The sequence below is a fragment of the Octopus bimaculoides genome, chromosome 3 (assembly GCF_046866305.1).
Source record: "Octopus bimaculoides isolate indiv1 chromosome 3, ASM4686630v1, whole genome shotgun sequence".
Lineage (NCBI taxonomy): Eukaryota > Metazoa > Mollusca > Cephalopoda > Octopoda > Octopodidae > Octopus > Octopus bimaculoides.
The window spans coordinates 25,089,936-25,112,638 of NC_142930.1; the positions used below are offsets into that span (position 1 = coordinate 25,089,936).

General features: G+C 33.3%; 1 protein-coding gene across 2 annotated transcripts in view; it reads left to right on the forward strand.

Moving 5' to 3' along the window:
* The window catches only part of LOC106878292 (sodium/potassium-transporting ATPase subunit beta-1-interacting protein 2), a 207,879-nt gene that overhangs the window by 51,779 nt on the left and 133,397 nt on the right, over positions 1-22,703 (forward strand). For both annotated transcript variants that reach the window (XM_089348690.1, XM_014927475.3), the window contains exon 2: positions 14,214-14,351. In XM_089348690.1, the coding sequence (XP_089204816.1) occupies positions 14,214-14,351 (138 nt within the window). The remainder of the gene's footprint in view (positions 1-14,213; positions 14,352-22,703) is intronic.

Below are 22,703 nucleotides of genomic sequence, written 5' to 3' on the forward strand. Positions count from 1 at the left end.
TTCTGAACTGTAAATGGGATGTATACTATTGACATTTTCTGAGCTTGGTATAACATCTTCAAATTTCAGCTTGTTACAACTCTCCAGAGGCAGTATGAGACAAAATGTCATTGGAGATTAGAAGGGGAGGAACGTGAATAAGTATATTGGTACACTAATGATTTGAAATGGTAAAAAGTTTATTAACACTCTCACATCACAAAAAAATGGGTTGTTGGGTTTATTTGGGTCAAATTTCTGGCTAGAAATTCTGTTGATTCATTCCAGACACTTCTTTTAATTATGTTTTGGTATTCTTTTCACTACATTGTTACAAAGAATGCAATATTATTCAATGGTCTTGTTTCAGTGTTTTCACTGTGCTTAAGTCTATACAGCTTTGTCAGTCTTGAGTATGATGTGCAGTGTTTCTGTTTCGGTTTTGTATTTTCTATTATATGGTATTCTGCGTAATATGTATGCAGTGCCTAGTGTTGCTGTTGTCTATATATTGTGTCTATTTGTAAGTCCTGGAAATTTGGTTATATACTTGTCTGTGTGATGTCATTATTGCATTCATTTGTGTACTTGCATATGATTATTTGTTTGATGTAACAGCTTGGTCATTCAGTTGAATGAAACCTTTGAATATAATGGATCACATGCAACTGCTGTATTAGGATAAATGTTGTACAAGTCAATGACCCAGATGTGATAGAGGCTTGGTTGTCATATTTTGTGACTACAACAAGACTCTAAAGATTAGGTCTGTTTTTATTTAAACCAAATATGATGGCTCTATGAGAGGTTTCAGTAATGGTGAAACTCGTAAAGTATATAAGAAAATGAATTTTAGCAGTATGATAGGTACTGATGTGACTGTGTAGTAAGAAGTTTGCTTCCCAACTACATTGTTCCAGGTCTAATCCCACTGTGTGTACTTTGGGCAAGTTTCTTGCATTACAGTCCCAGGATTACCAAAGCCTTGCAAGTTGATTTGCTTGGCAAAAACTGAAAAAAAGCCTGATATATAGATATAGATATGTGCATGTATGTATCTGAATACTGAAGCTAATAAAATTCACATGTGCAGCCAACCATGAAGAACAGGTCAGTGATCAGCTGGTACCAAAACAACCATCTACTACTACTCATAGCAGTCCAACAAACACACTCTGGCAGCAAACATAAATCTACCAACTGCTACCAAATTCAAACCAAGACAGATGGACAGATGGAATGGCCTTGAAGTCAAAGATTTTAAACTAATGGAGACAACACTTGAGGAAACACAACTGGATCTCATTATGCAAACAAACTGTTGCATAATCAAATACCTGAATTTTTGGAGAACCATGTTGGGTGGAAACAATTGTGATTAAAAATTAATTGCCCAACCGTACTTCTTGTTGATTCCAATTTCTTCAATTATATGTGCCAGTGACACGTAAAAAGCACCATTTGAGTGTGATCGTTACTAGCGTCGCCTTACTGGCACTTGTGCCAGTGGTAGGGGAAAAACAGCATTCGAGCGAGGGCGTTGCCAGTGCCGCTGGACTGGCTCCTGTGCAGATGACATGTAAAAACACCATTTGAGTGTGGCCGTTGCCAGTACCGCCTGACTGGCCCTCATGCCAGTGGTATGTAAACACACCCTCTACAGTCTTGGAGTGGTTGGTGTTAGGAAGGGCATCCAGCTGTAGAAACTCTGCTAGATCAGATTGGAGCTTGGTGCAGCCATCTGGCTCACCAGTTCCCAGTCAGACTGTCCAACCCATGCCAGTATGGAAAGTGGACGTTAAACGATGATGATGTATGTATGTATGTATATATGTGCATGCATGTGTGTTACTATCTCCTTGCCTTGATATTGTGTGGTAGTTGTAAACAGATGCCACCATCATGTAAGTGTTGTCCTTCATTTCCAATCTTTTGTGAAAACATGTCTGGTCATGAGGAAATCTTATCTTTCCTAGAACAGCAGAGGGGTAGTGACAAAATGGGCATCTGGCTGTAGAAAATCCACCTCAACAAATTCTATACAACCCAAGCAAGCATGGAAAATTGAACATTTAATTAATGATGTTGATCTACAATAATGTCCCCCATCGTAAAAATGTAATTACTGAAAGTCAAACTTTTATAACCTCAAAATCTGATTTTATTTATTCTCAGAAATTGAGTCAATTCACTTTTTGTGAATTTGTGAAAACTGGAACCAAAAGATAGAGTGCAGAAGATAAGATTCAAATAAGACTTATAGAGCATTGGGTGAAGGCATTAGACTAGCTTTAATCAGGTGATCTGAAGTTTAATGCATGCCTTGAATTCTCTCATCAGCTGAAAATTTTTGAATTTTAGATGATTGGGTAGGGAAGTGATCTTAATGATATCACTGTGTTACTTATTAAAAGAAACCTGTATAAATCTTGTGGATATAAACATGCATCATCAAAATATGATGCATTTGGTAAACCTTACATCATGTGTGTGTGTGTGTGTGTAGGATAATCACTTTAAGGCTTTTTTTAAAACTAGAAAAAAAGGATCAAACAGGTAGATTCTATAAGTATTTATAAAATTGATCTAAAATCACTCCAATGCTCAATATGAATCTCTGTTAATTTTAAAATGTAAACTGTCACTGGCAGTCAGGTCACTATATCTCAGAATTTTTAGGTGGATTTCAATAAACCAAAATTGTGATCTTAGAATAAAGCAGCTTGATGAATCACTCACTGAAATTTTGGAATTTGGAGAAAATTTGATACATCAATGGAAATTGATAAGAGTAGAGGTTGTGAATGTTATTGTGGTTAAATGTAGAAAACAAATCACGACTTGCTCGGCATGGATATGATGAATATAAATAGTTTAACATTAATTCATGAGATTGAAGCTCCAGGACAGTGTGTGATTAAGATATTTTAAGGCTAACACTCTTCTCAAAGGAATATCAAGCTATGTTGAGGCAAAACCATTGCAATACACATTAAACCATTAGTCATTGCAAAGCTGAGGAAACTAATTAATAAAGGTCTTTTTGAAGAAATTCCCTTGGAGGTAGTAAATGGGCCTTTCCTTCAGTGATTGTTTGAAAAGGTGGATGAAGATATCAGTAAATGGAGACTATAAAATAGGTGTAACTGAAAGATTACATACAGATTCTGATCTGAACACAATCATTATTTTATTCTCTTTCTGGTTTGAATTATTTTGCTAAATTGGATTTAAAGGGGGTATATCATCAGATGGAAATGTGATATGAAACAAGAAATTACTACAATAAATATGTTAATGGGTATTCTAAGGTAGACATGTCTTCCATGTGGAATTAAAACAACTATCACTATGTTTCAGAGAACTAGTGAATATGTTGAAAATGACATTCAGATTGTTATTTATCAAGATGATATATGTTATTGGTGCTAAAATTATTGAAAATCAAAGTAGATAAGATCATATAAAGAGAATTACCACTCATGATCATCAATTGAGCAATATCTGTTAGAAATGGATGAATTGTCCATTTTGAATATAGACTAACAATGAAGGATATATTACCACTTCATTGTTTCGTAGGGAGAATTATGGTTATAAAACCGCGAGAGGACAAGAAGCAATTTGACCCTTTTCTTGGACTTGTTTATTTCTATTGAAGAATTATTGATCCTTATTCAGTCTGTATATTGCTGCTTGCATCATTTTGTAAGCATGGAATCAATTTCCAGCAACAAAAGACATTTGAACATATAAAGCTGATGTTAGTATCAAAGCCAATAGCCCATATTTATGATACTGCTAAAGAAGTTTCCTGAACAACTGATATAGGTGAAAGAGCCATATCAGAAATACTTTCATAAGATGGCCATCCTATATTATTACATTTGAGAAGAGCATTAGCCACAGTGAAACAAAATACTTAAATATTGGAAGGAAAACGTTTGTGATTGTATGCTGTTCTCAAAGAGCACTGCATATATGGATCTCACATCAGTTGGGAATTATTTGTTGATTCATATGCTGGCTGGTCAGAAATAAAGGTTAAGGATAAAGAAGCAGAAACAGTAGTATTTGGCAAGGTCTGTGAATTTCATGATAATGACTTGTGTACATGGCTCAATAAAATCAGATATAAACCTATGAAAATATCTGCATATCATCCAGAAAATATGCTTGCAAGTTTTAAAGCAAATTCACCAAGTAAATGTCACAGACAGAGTTGCATGTTTTTTGAGCTATCACATTAACTCATACTCAAGAAAACTTAAGTTCCAACTCTTATGTGTACTGACAAATATGATCATCAATAACAATGCTTTGTGAAACTGTAGTTCCAGTTTGATATTGATGCAAAAAAAATAAAAGGCACAATGAACTAGATGTATCTCTCAAACAAGAATAGATACAACTGTGATTCTTAAGGATGAATAGAGTACATCAAATGTAGATCTTGAAAGACATATTTAATAGTGGAAAAAAATTCAGAACTGGTCTGTAAGCTTTGAATGAAGTTCAAGACTCCATTGAAAAGAACTGTGGTTTGATAACTGATCATCATCATCATCATTTAACTTTTGCTTCCCATGCTAGCATGGGTTGGATGGTTTGACATGGAGCTGTCTAGCAGGAAGCTATCCAGACTCTGTCTGTTGTGGCATGGTTTCTATGGCTAGATTCTTTCCTAACGCCAGTCACTTAAGTGTACTGGGTGCTTTTACATGCCACCAGCATAGGTTCATTCACACAGCACAGGCATGGGTGTGTTTACACTGCGCAGGCACGGGTGTGTTTACACTGCACCAACACAGGTGCATTACTGCAGCATCAGCATGGGCGCTCTTTAAATAGCTCTGGTACCTGAAAGGACAAGCCTGTATGTGTGGAAGACAGTAATTTTACTTAGCTTGACGTGTCTTTATTAAGTACAGCAAATTGCCACATCTTCTGGTCCTTTGTCATTTCCTCAGTGAGGCCCAGCATTTGAAGATCCATTCTCACCACTTCATCCCATGTCTTCTTGGGTCTACCCTTTCACAGGTATCCTCCACAATTACAGCTTGGCACTTCTTTACACAGCTGTCCTCATCCATGTGATGAGCTGTCCCCATCATATAACCCAGTTTTCCTCTTAAATCGTTTCCACTCTGTCCTGCATACACACTGACATTACCCATTCAGCAGAGCATGCTAGCTTCATTTCTTTCAAACCTTTGCAAGTCCTCTGTAGTCAAAGCCCATATTTCACTTTGTAACATGGTTATGTATGCACAGGCATCATATAATCTGCCTTTCACTCTGAAGGAGAGGCCCTTAGTTACCAACAACAGTAGAAGCTCTCTGAACTTTGTCTCGCTCATTCTCATCCTAGCAAGATAAGAATTCAGCACCCCCCCCTGTTGCTAACTTGGTCTCCTAAGTAACAGAAGCTATCTACTACTTCTAATGTTCACCCCAAGTATTTGAGGGAGTCTATTGTCTGTGCATTTTTAGTGCTTATTGTATCTACACATTTGCTGCACACAAAGGCTATATTCTCTGTTAACCTTCTGGTAATCCCGCTACACTTCTTGTGTGTCCAAAGCTTACTCTGAGTACAACATATGGAGTTTCTATCAACACCCTTCTTACATATCAAGCACAGCCATCTCTCAGACAGGACTTGTGATTTGTCTGTTTTCCTATTTACTAGGACTTTGGTTTTTGTTAAATATGTAATTTTCCTGGAACAGGAACAAATATAAGAAAATGATTCCAGAAGCAGTTTTTGACTAGTAAAAGGAAGTAAACCAACTCTTTTGTGAGAGATGTCATTATTTTCTAATATATCTTTTGTTTTTCTTCTATTTTAGTACTTCACTTCCTTTCTTAATTCTTCCTTGCCCTCTTTTCCTAATTCTCTTACTTCTACAAAATTAAAAAATTACCCAGAATGTTCCTGAATTTGGAGCAAGACATAGAATTAGGGTTGGTTCAGCTTTATAGCACTTACATATTAGTTTCTCTTGTGCCTGTCTTTGAGTACATTATCAAATTCATATACTAAATCATTTGATCTACCCTCTCCCCATACTACTTTCCTTGTTGGACAAGTAACATAGCTATAATTATAATAATATCTAATAAATGTAGAATTCAGTTTCATAATTCATTTCATCTCAGTTTCAATCAATGTATGTATGAATCTCTCTCTCTCTCTCTCTCCCTCCCTTCTCTATGGAATTGAATTTGAAACAAGATTGTTGATTTAGTTACTGTTTTCCATTAAATATAGATGCATTAAAAGTGTATATGTACATTTACACATGTCTGTGTATACATATATCTGTGTACCTCTACTACTCACATATATATATATGTATGTGTGTGTATGAATGTATGTATGTTTTTATGTCACCAGTTTTCTATGACTGGAATTTCCTAAATGTCTATTATCTATGGATGGCAACTAGAGGAAATTGGTATTAAATATCGGCTTGTTTTTGTTATTATTAACCATTTCTGTTTTTAAGTACCTCTCTCCCCATTGAAGCATATCCATTTGCTCTTCAACAGTTTCTATTTTCTAACCTCATCTCATATAAACTAATCATCACCATCATAATTTTATGTCCACTTTCCATGCTGGTATGGATTGCACAAGTTGTCACAATCTGAGTTCTTATTTAGTGTTACTGTTCTTGAGTTGAAGAAGCATGACTCGATTGTATAGCTGTTTCTGTTAAGGTTTCTACAGCTGGATATGCTCCATTTAAAATGCTCCATTTAAAATGACTAAAGATGGGCCAGACAACTGGGAATTGAACATTACATCAATGCTTACATGGCTCTGTACACACCCAATTCACCCATCTAGCCCACCCATTAATTTCAGCCAATTTTAATGTATAGATAATTTTGGAGCCATGTAAGCATTGATGTTGTGTTCAATTCTCAGTGGTTTGGCCCATCTTTTTTCAGTCAGTTGTTTAGGTTTAGTCATTTTAAATGGAGCATATTATTGCAAATAATATATAATTATAGTTATTATTAAAAAGGACCTATGTCTGTTGCTCTTCTCCATAATTTACAGCTTTTGGGTTTGTTTACAAATTTATAAATATATATTCTAAACTAAATTTATCTGTACATTAAAATTGGCTGAAATTGATGGGTGAGCTATGTGGGTGAATTGGGTGCATATGGAGCCATGTGAGCATTGATGTCATGCTTAATTCCCAGTGGTTCAGCCCATCTTTTTTCAGTCAGTTTAGGTTTAGTTTAGTTGCTTTAAATGGTGCATATATTATTGTAAATAATATATAAGTGCAGTTTTTATTATAAAGGACCTGTGTGTGTCGCTCTTCTCTGTAATTGACATCCTTCAGATTTGTTTACAGATTTATAAATACACACACACACACATCTTTCAAGCCTTTGCAAGTCCTCTGTAGGCAAGGCCCATGTTTCACTGTGTAACATAGTTGTGTATGCACAGGTATCATATAATCTGCCTTTCACTCTGAAGGAGAGGCCCTTAGTTGCCAACAACAGTAGAAGCTCTCTGAACTTTGTCTAGCTTATTCTTATCTTAGCAACTAAACTTTCAGCACTCGCCCACCCATTGCTGCTAACTTGGTCCCCTAAGTAACAGAACTACATCACTACTATTATTTTAACATTTGTTTTGTATGGGTTTTCTCTAGCACCACATGTTACCTTTTGTGGTCCTTTAATATTCACCACTTTATACCATGTCTTATATCCTTATTCCACAGGTTGTATCCTCTTCAAGTACTTGACACTTTTTATGCAACTGACATCCTCTGTACACATCAGAGGCCCTTACAAGTGAAGCTTTCTCTCGTGCACACTACACCTGATTCTTTTTTATCTAGTTTTTCTCTCAGTTCATTTGTACTGTCATTTATGCACCCCAACATTAGACATCCTGCAAAACTTGCTTCTTACTCATTTCATTTTTTTCCAGCCTTCACGTTTATCCTCTACATCATACATATAGCTATGAAGTGATGTACAAGCATTCAGCTCTGAAGGCACTGCCTTTTATAGCAGAAACAGCCATAAGCCAATGAAGCTGATTACATAATTCTTGGTACTTTGTCTTTCCATTAATCATATCACATTTTGCACTTGCCTAACTTTTACTCTGAAGTGTATGTATATTAAGTTCTAACAATAGGTTATTAGTATCACTATGTCAAGGCAAGATCATAAAATAAACATTATATGAACGCTACAATTTTTTAATAAAAGAAAATGGTGCTCAATATATGATGTAGAATTTATTCAAGAACTGACAAGTTCTTTTTATGTTGTTTCTGAGTTTAAAAAGCAAATTACCCTTGTGAAATTGGATGGATAACATGCAGTTTTATTTCCTGTTCTCTTTGTAAATTTTGAAACCTGGTACTTTTTGAAAATAAATCAATATTTCTCAATTTTGAAATATGTTTGAATAATTGAAAAATGGTTAAAAACCCAAACTTCAAGTTTTTTTTTTATCTATTTTCCTTTTTACTCGTTTTCATTTAATTTCCATTTTTTTTTTTTTTTCAAAGAAGTAAATTAAAAATATTGACTTCTACACCTAATATTAAGTCAGAATGTAATGTTCTGTCATACAATGGGTCATTGAGACATAACCAATGTCTTTATTTCATCAAAAGATGCTAAGATATATTGGAGTGTTCTTACTCCAATGGAATGATTTCAGCATCTAGAAGTTCAAGCCAACATAACTTTTTTTTACACTGTTTAGTCAACAGAGCAAGGGCTGTGCCTATGGATTTTATATTTTTTCTGCTGGGCTCCTGGGACTGGTCAGACAAAGGAAAATACATCTTGATATCATCAGACTGCACATAGTACAAATACTTGCAACAGTGGACACCTGTTAATAGCACTCTAGGGTGCCATTAAGTTAGTCACACATTGAGTGCAGATATGAATTATGTGCCTGTATATATATGACACCTGTTTACTGTTAAGTAAACTGACATAATACTGTAGTTAGGTGTACTTGTAACCTGATAACTGATTAGATTGAAGTGGACCAGTAACATTTTACATTGGAGCAGACCTGTGTGGAGATTTTGTTTTGCATATGAATATGATATAGGATGTATGTCTGGATACATTCTCTAAAGTATTCATTAAATCTTATTGGTGCCGATTTTATTATTTATTGCTATGGGAGTTGCTAAAATATATACTGGTAGTATATTGGTTCATCTACATTGCATCTTCACCATTTACGAAAGAGAAAGGAAATGGTTTAGGGAAGAAACTATTATCTACATGGTGCCAAGTTTCCATTGAATTGACATGGCATGATTCAGTTTTCAACATTTTGATGTAACTATTGCTCTTGGAACAAACATAAGCTTAAAAATTCTAATTTGCTGCACTCCATAATTCGGTCATTACACCTAATTGAAATAATTTACAGTATCACCTCAATAGTATTCATCTTATTTTTTTACGTAACATTTAAATGTTTTTTTTCAACAAGGAAGTTCACATATACTGGTGAGGTTTTGCTCTGATTGAATGAAACTAACATCTGTTGCGCAGAATTATTTCACTATGTAGTAAGACTCTATTTCTGATCAAAGGCCAAAGACATGTTTTTCACTGTTAGAAATGGAGGCAAATATATTTGTACTGTCAATTTCTGAATGAAAAAGACGTCTGACTCTTTCCTAACATTAATATAGTATTTCTTACATTATTCACAAGCTATCTTAGTTTTCTTTCTCTTTCTGCCTTCCTTCTAGTAGGATAGCTCACTGTTTTCATCTTTTTAGGGTGGTGAATAAGAAGCAATTATCATTGTCTAGTGTGCTAGTGTGCAAATTCACAGATATTTATTACTATATCTAATCATAAAACACCCCTTGGTTGTTGGTCTATTATGGGACTTGACTACATGGTATAATAAATTCAACAATACAGCAGATGTTGGTTTTATCCTTGTCAGGTAAAACTCACCAGAATGAATGAACTTCCCTATTGAAAAACATTTAAATGTTACTTTTGTCCATCAAACTGGGTATGTTTTGTACCATAGTTCACTCCTCTGTTTAATTTTTCCTATACACCTATGGTTTACACATTTCTTTCAAAAGCCTAACTTTGAATTAAATTCAGTAATAATATCAGCACATTTCAGTGACAGTATTTATGACATTCAGGAAGGCAGTGAGCTGGCAGAATCATTGCCATATTGAAAAAAATGCTTAGCAGTATTTCTTCTGACTTTACATTCTGAGTTCAAATGTTGCTAAAGTTGATTTTGCCTTTCATCTTTTCAGGGGTTGATGATAAAATAAGTGCCAGTCAAGTACTGAGGTTGATGTAATCAACTTGCACTCTCCTCCACAATTTCTGGCCTTGTGCCAAAATTTGAAACCAATATTTATGACATACAAGGATATTAAAAAATGCATGATGGGAAAACAAAAATGAAGTAACATAACTTTAACTTTGCATAGATGATTATAACATAATAGAGGAAAAGAAATATCCTTTTCGTAAATACAATATCAAATACTAAACTAGATCAGAGCTTCCATTCAAAGATTTATTTTGAACAAAGTATCATTACTTTTACCCACCACCACAATAAAATAGAAAAAGAATATGAGCTGTTCTACTACAAGTTGAGAGATAGCAGCTGAGTGAAAACTTTACATATCCTGAATTAAACCAAAAATACTCTTTTATTATGGATTAGCAGAATTAGTTGAATGTTGGATAAAATGCCTTGCAGTATCTAGTTGTCTTTATACATTCTAAGGTCCAGGTAGACTTTGCCATTCAAACTTTGAGAGTTGATTATTTTTTCATACTCAGTATTACCAAAGCATAGAAAAATCTACTTATGTCTGTTCCTGGCTGTTCAGAGACTATCCTTCAAAAATTCCATGCTTTCTGAAATCCATCAACACTTTCCTCTTCAGAGTTATTTTACTTTTCTGTCTTTTTGTGTGTTTATCATATGTATTTATGCATGTACTTTTGGCTTCATTGCCCTCTTTCTTTACTTATTGCTGCTTTTTGTTATTTCTTTTACCTTTTCTTGTGGAATTGTGGTGCAGCTGAGCAGTGTGTATGATAAGTTCATTATTATAATTACTATTTTTCCCTACTTTAAAATATCTGATTGCCTATCAACATTGGAAACTGTTATTACTATCAATATTAATGTTTCTATAGGAAATAGAACGGATATTAGGCTAAATTGCAAAACAAGTGAGTACATGACCTTAGTTTCAAATCTTTCATACAGTTAGTGTAGTCCGAGTGAAATGTTCTTTATTTCATTTTTGAATGACCGAACCCAAACCAGTTGCATTCCTACTTCAGAGTTGCAAGGGTATCCAATTACTCCAACAAATCCCCTTCAATTATGTTACAATGACAAGTTGATAGAGTATTGAACAAGGTATCAACTTGTGGTGATTACATGATTGAGAAGTGCAACCTTCTTAACCATACAAACATGTCTAACATTATTTTGTGTCAATGTAAATCATTATTCAGACCACAAAATTAATTTTACCTATATTATTTTTGTTATTATTAGGTCAGTAGATAAAACAATAGTGTTGCACTAAATGACTTACAAGAATTGTATGTGTTTACATTCTGAATTCAATTTTCATCAAGGTCAACTTTGCTTTTCATCCCTATATGGATCAATAAAATAAATACCAGGTACATAATAAAGTTAACTGAATTGATTTACATGCTCTCCTCTATTATAAAGTCTGCAGTGTATACTAGATACATTAATATTATTGTCATTTAGCACCATTCAGTCCTGCTGAGTAGACTTCAGATCATAAACATTCTGATTATGACTGTCTTAGTTTTATTTTCTATTATCTAGTATCTAACACTACATTATCCAATATAATTTTAGATACATCTTATGTTAGTGTGATTTAATAAGAATTTGACTATTATTTCTAGCTTAAGTGATCATGTGGAATCACTCTTGTTGGCTTTTGCTTTTAATGCATTGGATTAAATGTGCTGTAGTATTTAATTTTGTCTCCAGTCCCATGAACATATTCCATTGAGCAGGAATTTGCTTTCATCTTAAGATTGATAAATTGGATGCCAGTTATAGATTAGGATTGACTTAGTTACATACCCCACATACCCCCAACAAAACCAGCCAGGGAGAGTCTCTATGGTTGCTTGACCTGTTACAAATAGATCACTATTATTTTAGTTAGATGCTGTCTTCTGAATTTAAATCTCGGTGAGGCCAACTTTGCCCTCCATCTTTCCAATGTCAATAAAATAAATACTAGTAATGTATTCAGGAAAGAGATGTGAATGTAATTCATTTGATCATACATTCCCTTTATAAATCTGCAATCTTGTGCAATTATTGTTACTGCTGCCACTACGGTCGTAGTAGTGGCAGTGGTGCTCATCACCGTCAAAGGGAACCTTTAAAGCCACATAATAAATGGCCCAGCTCAAACAGCAACAAAATCAACCACATCTATCCTTTAATATTTTGCCCTTTCATCTCCTGAGATAGTAATATGATGCTGAAAAGAAGGGATTTCTCTCTCTCTCTCTTTCTCTTTCTCTCTCTCTCTCTCTCTTTCTCTCTCTTTCTCTCTCTCTCTCTCACACACTCAATTTTGAGTGACTTCAGTTTTGCTTGCTTATTCAGTTTGAACAAAACATACACACCTAGAAAAATTCTGAAGTCATTGTCCATGAAATTATTTACAAATATCAGAATCTACACTTGTATTGAGTCCATTATTCAGTTAATATTTACTGTTTTCATGCATGCAAAAACAGTTTTGCTTTCTATGTATGTTAATAATTACTGTAGTTGTTTTGGCAACACCATTAACAAATGATATAGATTGTCTGATAGAATTTATAAATGATGTCCGACTAAATGTTAATGCTAGATCATTATTAAATAAGTTATTAGTGTGAATAGCAGAGATGACAGGTTGTCAGTTAATCTTGCCATCAGCACAGCGTTGCATTTGTGGCCAAAAAAGAATGAGTGAACTTCTACATTGGTTGTTGAACCTGTTAGAAATAACAGCTAATTATTCCTCTCCTCAAATTATATCCTCTGTTCTTTTTTTTAAAAAAAAAGTACATTAGATAATAACTTATCATGAAGTCGTTGGTGGAACACTTTATTATGTCTACTGGTTCATGGCTATCATAAGACCTTATAACTCTTAGCAGATGGTTCCACTTTGGTCTAAGTCAGTTATTACCATATAATCTCAGATCAGCCTTAATCAAATGGACCTATGATTACAAGCATTCCAGCTATGACTATTCTGTCCTTTTGTGTATCCAGGATTACATTAGTCAATGCATTTTTTTTATTTTTTAAGGTAGTGCAATTTTTTTTTGTTAGGGGTATTTGGCTACTATTTCTTGCAGAGCAAGTAGCCACAAGTTTTAAATAGTTAAGTGTTGTTCCTTTACCATTACAAGTAATGACTATTCTGAAAGTATAAAATGTGTTCATTATCTTTCAATATTGGAGTTTAATTCTAATTGATAAACTGGTGTTCTAATCAAAGTTCTTTTTCTGATTTGAGTAATGCCAAGGAAATGACAATCTTATAATTTACCAAATCTGCCAACACCCCCAGCCTGCTATTTTATATATTTGGCTTGGTTTCTGTGACTGGATGCCCTTCCTAACACCAAACACTTTGCAGTGTGTGCTGGGTGCTTTTAAAATGGCACCAGCATGTGCACTTTTATGTGGTGCTGGCAGAAGTTTAAAATAATCTTTGATATGAAAGAAAAAGGTGTCATTATGCTGTTTGCATCATATATGTATTTGTGTATATTCATAATGATTCACTCTTCCACTATCCTGTTTCTTTTGTCACATCCAGTACTTCAAGTAATAAGAGTCCACCGTTTTGTTTTCTAACAGATAACTCATAGTGTGATAATGAGGAGAGATACTGAATTGCCAGATTCAAATAAACAAAACTTTATTTCATGTACTGAGTACTTTTTCTCCCATTTGTTACACATAATTTAAAACAGTTTTGTTGATATAGCATTTGTTGTCTGTTTTTTTGCAAGAAAGTAATGAAAAATTAGTCAACATTACTATATATTATGTATGTAATGGAAAATATGTCAACTATTTATTATTATGTATATGTACACATGCCTACATATATTTTTTTTCATTTTATTTTTTTTAGCTCAGCACTGTTGAACGCTTGATATTTGATTTCCTGGGTTATATGTGGGCTCCAATAATGGGAAACTTTTTGCAAATTATCTGTGTGATTATTGGAATATTTGGTGTATGTCAATACAGACCTTGTCTTGTGGCTGTGGTAAGTATTTCATTCTATTTAACTTTTTTATCATTTCTTTTGTATTCTATTTTTATTGCCAATTATAATACAATGAGAATTAAACTCCCAGATGACCAAATTTATATTTCAATTTCAAGTTGAAACTATTTTACTTCAGTGATGTAATGTAAATGCTTAAAGTAGGTATAAGAAATATTGGTGCATGACTGCATTGTCAAGTTCAAACTCTTTGAAGAATATACAAACTAACAAAACACTTAACTTTTACAGTGTTACTTGTCATCATCATCGTTCCTTTCTTGCAGTGTTAATTTTGTGATACATGTTTCTTGGGATAGCTACAAGGAATAAATCCCTCATTTAGTCAGTGAGTACTATCTCCAATCGACTAGCTGGTTAAGTGAACTAAGGTGCACGTTGCCCTGAGAAACATTAAAAACTAGTTACAGACAGAAATAGCTACAGCATCAATAACTATGACTCATAACCAGTGTACTTGTACATACACCACCAAGTGCAGCAGAACAATAACTGATGTGCTCTGTGTTCACCTTGCTCACCCCCACTCTGGCTACCACCAGAATCCATTGGTATACAGGCAGAAATAGATTTTGATAGTCAAGAGAATATTTCTCCAAACTGTCTCACTGCACCCCATATGATTAAGTACAGATATAACATGCCTCCCTCCAGCTGACAACCATGATGATGATGATGATGATAATGGTTGTCAGCTGGATTGAGTCATGTTATATCTGTAACAACAAATCTATGGGTTGTTTGTTCCTTGTGATTCAATTGACCCTCTGCTTGCCTTTTTCTGTATGATCAGAGCTAATCTAGAGCTATACAGCAAGAACTAAGATTTGTAGAAGTATGTAATTAAGAGTATTGCCCAAATAAATAACAAATCCTTTTCAGGGGATTTGATTATGGAATTTTTAAATTCTTGGAATCTGTATTTTTTAATTAATTATCTTACATCACAACTTGTGAATAATAGCGTCATTGATCACAGGTTTCCAACAGGCCAATCACTGGTTCACTACATTTACAATAGTCAATATGATGAGGGATCTTCTGTAACTTGATACAGGACAAATGATTCACAAAGCATCTGTTTTACATCAATGTCTATATTCTTCGTTGATACACATCAATAAAATATACACACACAATGGGGCTTCTGTACAATTTTTGCCATATGTAATCTTAAGACCTGAGTCACAACACATTACTCTATATAATCAAAGTAACAATTGTTTTCTTAATTTTGAATATAATTTTCAAAAAAGTGTAATGTATTGAATATCTATTAACTTAGGACTATTTTAAACAAAGTGATGGATTTGTTGTAATTTGTGATTAATATTACTCTGGGAAAATAGTTTATTCTTAGAACAAAGAAAAATAATGGAATATTAGAATATTTGATCTCTGAGTCTGACACTTCACACAGAAGTATTGATATGTAATATATCAAGAATAAATATATTAAACACTTTTTAAACTGTTACATCAATAGTTTCATGCTTGTGTGACTGTCATGGATTTTATAAATTTGGACATTTCCATATTAGTATTTTTTTTTTAATAGCCAGATACTTTTTATTGCTAATTCTAAGCAACTGTTTAACAAATTGTTAAAGCAATTGTTGGGAGCTGAGGCAAGCAAATATTTGAGCTTTAACTAGAGGCCCAACACAATAACTTGCAAAGAAATATTTTTCCTTCAATGAAAAATCTCTCTGGGAATGTTAGCCTTTACAAACTTCTTTCTCTCACAACACTATCATACATCTTTACTGTTTTTATTACAGATTATCTGTAGTCAAATAATTCTACTGACCACATTTTGATGATATGGAAAGGTTTGAACACCTGACCATATTTGTAGCTCAATATTTCACTTAAGCACTAGTAAAACATGGTCCATTGACTTGTCTATAGAGCAGTAACTCCAAATACCAGTTAACTCAAATTATGATAACCCACCCAGTTTATGCCAGTTTGGAGAACCTGCTTATTCTGAGGTCATTTCAAATATATTTTAAAGAAGTGTAGATATTTTTTGGTGTCGATATTTTCAGATATTTTTTGGTGTAGATATTTTTAGATATTTTTTTCCCCCCAATCACCTAATGAGATTAGGAGTTATGACAAGAGTGTGCTGGTTTACCTACAAGTAAGAAGCTGTACTCCATCCCTATTTTGCTGAGTAGTTAAAATTTTTAGGGTGTTAAAATTCTGAAGTCTGGAAAAGCTTATTTTACATGATGCAGTTAATGTGATCTTGTCTCCTGTAACCTTGAAATGTTAATTGATTTTAATAAATGTATGAAACATTGGTAATTAATATAAAAATGTAATTAGGCTAGGATTGTCCTGAATGATTGATGAAATTTTAGTCTAAGAATTAGCTATGTTAAAGTAGATATTCTTGAAGCTGCTCTGTTGTGGGAGTAAAAGCTGATATAGCTGGCAGTGCTGCTGTGTTAAGTTACTGGTAGCACATAACCATTTATTATTACCATACCTAGCAATAAATTTTTGCATAAAACAAAAAAGAATATGAAGTGATGACAACTTTGTAGGGAGTTTTCAGTATTGAATTACAGAAACTTTCTCTTCCTCTAAGGGTTTTCCTCAAACTGAGAACCCAGCCTTTGCTTTCTGAAACAGAATCCCAAATTACGTTTTGGTTCTCTATTTCAAGGAGTAATTATTTTACTGTTAAGTATGGCAATAAATACCTTCATCTTTCTAAGTAATAGCTCCTACCCAGCTGTTTATATTGAAAACTAACTGCTTCTTGTTGCTATTAACTGACAAAAGTATATTACGAAGGCTAAATATGAATTCCTTAAAGAAAAGAACTACATAGCTTGGTTAGATACAAACTGAGTTGGTAATTAAATTAATATAATTAATATTTCTTTTCTAAAGGTGTGCACTTATTATAAATTGAGCTAAAAACTTCTGTTTTGAAATTTAAGATGTTTTTATTGTATGGAGTTAATTTTATATCTTATCCCTAAATTAATGTAGCTAGACTCTCTTTTAAATAAGTTAAATTTAATGGGGTTTTTTCCCTTTACAGAGAGATTTTGAAGGAATAGGAGAGGCAGTACATATTCTTTACTACTAAGCAAATTAAAGCAGATAAAAATTTATCAAAGTTTATAGAAATGTCCACAACAGATGTTAACTCTTACCTATTTGGGTGATAGTTCATAATTATATGATCATTTTCCACCCATTTTTTTCTTTTCCCAAGCATATTAACTATTATTTTTAATGGGTTTTTTTATAAACCTTATATTAAAAATTTTGAAGATTTTTTTTCTTTAGTTAATAGTTAAAGGAATCTGTTAGTCTGAGAGGATCTTTTATGTCCTAAGTGAATTTAATATCTAGTTTGAATCGTTATTGAATTTTTCATTGAGCATCTTTGGAGTGGAGAAAAGTTTGAAAGTATTTAGTTTTAGTGTAACCAACAGCTTCTGGAATGTGTAATACAGTAGGAGTTTGGAAAGAAAGTGATTGAATTAAATGCATCCAAATAGTGGCAATATAGAGCAAGATGTTTGATCTACTCAAAGAAATTGGTGTTTTCACCCTCTTCTTTTTAACTTTGGCAAGAGACTTGTAAAAAAAAAAAAAAAAAAAAACTTACTATTCTTAACATTAGTTGCTCTACTGTCACGTGTTGATTTGCTCATGGCAGCCTGCAACTTTGAAGTAAATCTCATTCAAATTATTCCTTATTTGCGCTAATTACATCTCTTTTTATAAATGAATATGTTCCATAACCCTTAACGACACATTAGTTTACTAGTTTAAGCTTTTCTTTGATGTATTACATAGCTTGAGAAAATCAGCACAATGGGAACTCATCCTCTCTTTCTCTCTCTCTCTCTCTCTCTCTCTCTCTCTTGCTCTCTTCATAATCCTTTCACCTTCCTGCATGTTATTGATTATGGCTGAAAATTGCAGGTATGGGAAGTAAATGAAATATGGTAAAACCTAGGGGTCAAATCTGTATTGTAGAGTTGTCGTAGCTAAAGGTTAGCACTATTCTTCAATCCTAACACTTACCCTTATCCTCTTGAATGATAAACTAAATCTTTTTAAGTCTAAGTATTGCAAGTTATCAAAGGATACTCATGTTGTTTGGGTCAGATCAAATAGGATATGAACTTCCGATTTTCTGAATGGAAAGAGTAAACATTTAAGTAATTAACATCAAGTTTCTGAACTGCAGAGTCACTTTTAAAAGCATTTGATTATGCATGATTAAACAAACTTTGTCTGGCATGGCTAGCTGCCATTTCAGCTACTGTTGGTATGCTATAAAGCATTGGGAAGTCAATATTTGCATTAATTAATCCCTAAAGTGCATAATAAATTAGTGTATTGTAATGTACTTCTTTTTATTTAAATGTGACAGCACAAATACCACTTGTTAAACAAAACATTTTGTTTGGTATATATTATTGTTACATGCAATTTCTCTTTCATATGTGTGTGTGTGTGTGTGTGTATAATCTTTTTTCTGATTCATTCAATGACTTTTCTGTAACTACATGTCAAAACCTTCATTCTTCACTGCATTGATTCCAGACATTTTGAAGACCAGCTTAATTTCCATTTGTTCACCTCTCTCTCTCTCTCTCCCCATCTTTCTCTCTCTCTCTCTCCATCTCTCTCTCTCTCTCCCCCCATCTTTCTCTCTCTCTCTCTCTCTCCATCTCTCTCTCTCTCTCTCCATCTCTCTCTCTCTCTATTTCTCTCTCTCTCTCTATTTCTCTCTCTCTCTCTCTCTCTCTATTTCTCTCTCTCTCTCTCTCTATTTCTCTCTCTCTCTCTATTTCTCTCTCTCTCTCTATTTCTCTCTCTCTCTCTCTCTCTCTCTCTCTCTCTCTCTCTCTCTCTCTCTCTCTCTATATATATATATATATATATATATATATATATATATATATATATATATATATATATATATCTATATATATATATATATATATATATCTATATATATATATCTATATATATATATATATATATATATATCTATATATATATATCTATATATATATATATATATATATATATATCTATATATATATCTATATATATATCTATATATATATATATCTATATATATATCTATATATATATATATATATATATATCTATATATATATATATATATATATATATATATATATATAAAAACAAATAGTAAATGAGTATATGCATATATACGTACAGGTATGTGCATACCGACATCCACCTGTGTGTATAGGTGCATGTCTGGGTACAGGACATTGCAAACAAAACGTAGACGAGAAAACACACAGGCCACATAGAGAACATTCTACTTCATCAGCTACCCCCGTTTTAACACCGGCGTTTCGAAGAGCTGGGCAGGACGCATCGTTAAAATGGCTCTTCCCATGGGCCGCAAATTAAATTTGTATACACAAATTAAATCTTGCCATGGAGGAATGTAGTGGCGGACAAAAAACAAGACAGGAAAACAAACAGAAAAGGCTTTACGGCCAGACGAGAAAAATTATGTGTGTATGAACGATATATATATATATGTTGTGTGTGTATATAATCCTTCATTAAAAGGGATGCTATTTTATTCAAGTACTAGCTTTGTCTAAATCCAGTACAAAAATCATGCACTTTTTTTAAAGCCATAGTAAAATGTGTGGAAGTAGAAATAACAAATTGAAAATAAATAATATAGAACTTAGTAGGCAATGTCTTGATTAACCATGTTACATTGTTGAATGGAATGAAAACATATTCAACAAGAATACTTTTAGTGCCCACTTAACACTGCAACTCTTAATCCTCCCACCAACAATGCTATTTTTTTTTTTATAAGATAGTATAAGGAGGAGGAGGAGGGAAGTTATCCATGGCCCTTGCAATTTGAAAATGGTTAGAATGATGCAACAGATGCTCAACTTAGATGCCTATGTATAGGTAAGGAATTATGTATGGTTACAATTCTGAGGAGAAAGGTTTGAGAAAATTAGAATGGTGCTGCTGCAACATACACAAAAACAGAATCCTAGATAAAGCTATATGACGATTGCCAAAGATCCACTCATATACATACATATATATATATATATATATATATATATATATATATATATATATATGTATATACACACACACACACACACACACACACACGTGTGTGTGTTTCCATATGCTGTTTCCTATCTCTGCTTTTATTGCTACTACAATGGCCTTTGCTCAACTGAGAGATAGAACAGAAACCAGTAAGATTAATGGAACTGAGTAAAGTGTGTTTAGAGACATCTAGTTCAGTTGCAGAGACCATTGTAGCAGCAATAAAATCAGGGATAGGAAACAGCATATGGAAAAATATCTAAGAACTAATGATTGTGGTGTGCTGTTGAGTGGATCTTTGGCATTCAATCAAATAGCTTTGAGATTTGTTTTGTACTTGTATGTGTTGCAGCTGCACCATCTCAGACATGCAAGAACTACTCCATTGTGGGTTTTACTTGAGCCTTTTAGGAGTCAGCAGTACTCCATTGTGATCTTACATGGCCTTGTAGAGGGTTATCAATGTTCTAATGTGATCTTATACGGGCCTTATAGAGGATTGACACTATTCAGTGTAGAACTTTAGCTTTGTAGAAAGTTAGCAACTAATCTCTGCTGAACTATTTACTGGTTCTAGAGGGGAATTTTAGTTTTTGTGGTATTGTTCTCACAATGCTTAGTTACAAGTATCTTTAGAGCCAATGCTTACTCAGAATTATCATAGTTGCAAACTGATTGGAGATATGCCGCTTTCCTGGAGTGGGTGCTAGTTAATCACAAAGCTACTTTGTCCTTCAGAAGAATTCCAATACTGTAATCTGGTTAATCAACTAATTTCACAATAGTGCTGCTCTTAACTATAGGTAAATTGCAGTACTAATAACGGAACATGGTAAATTGCTACACTCAGATCTCTGTTCTCTCCCTAATGTCAACATAATGTTATAATTTATTCAAAATATTTTCAAATAAAATAGCAATTTCGTATTTAGATAATGTTTTTTTTTTAAATTCATGAAGTTTATCAACAGTACATAATCTGAGTTTTCCCACCCAAAACTAGTCGATTTAATTTTTGTTTTCTTCTAATTTATAATTTTTTTTTTCTCAACCTTATTGCCCTAAACAACAGCGATATTTATATATTCAAAATCTAGTTTGTTAGTCTGATATCATCACTTAGGCATTCATTAAAAAATGTAAAATGTTGACAAAAGTGAATCATCACAATTTCCTAATGCTATGCAGTATTTTTCATTGGGTTGTTGCAGCATTCTGGGATACCACCAAAAATTGCCTAGCTATGCATAAGTTATGTCACTAACCTAATTTTCCATTTTAATTTTCTTTATGGCCCTTTCTAAACACATGCACACATGTTTATCTGTTTCACATTGTAAGGTGTCATGCATAATTAATTTCATGTATTGAAAGTTAAAATTAAACTTGTATAAATTAATTGGCAAAACAGTTTTTAGGATGTTGAGTAGATGCCAAAACATGAACATGGTTTCAGATGTAAATATATATTGCTTGAAGATATAAACAACTTTCCTGTCTTGTTTGTTTAGTTTCCTAATGTATTAAAAATGTATTGAAAAAGCAAATAGGCTTTTAAACATGTAAATTGTATTTGCAGTAACAGATGACCAAACTGATAGGTACTGGTTAATACACCAGTCTGTTTGTGTCTAGGCACTGCATTATTTCCATGGATTTAGCTCTTGATTACTGAATCTAGTTAACTCCAAATATATAGTTATTGTTACTTTTGAGACTAAGGTTAATTTTGATCAACTAGGTGATGATCAGATGAAATGGTGCCAGCATTTTAGTTGGAACCATCTTATCTTTCATTTTTCAGACATAGCATAATAGGACTACATCATCCAGTGTATCAAAGCTTTTTCTCTTTTTAGACATAAAAGTGATTTGAAGATTTGGCAGCTATTTCTAGAGAATTGATTGACTACATATTAACTGCCTCTGTACTGTAATATCAACTCTGGGTTTCAGTTCCTATGTCAAGGGAAGCTAATCAAGTACCAGATTTATATCCCTCACCTGCTTATTGCTACATGACTTAACTTCAGCTTTCAGGAAGATTAACAAGCAAGAATTCAGACATTGAATAAGCAGACAATTGCAGACAGCTGAGAGTCCATTGAATTTTGTTTGGAATTTTAAAAGGTTGCAGAGAGAATGTATAATTAATTACTCAGTTTCATAGTTATTCAGCTACATGTTTTTGAATTGAGAGCTGAAACTGGG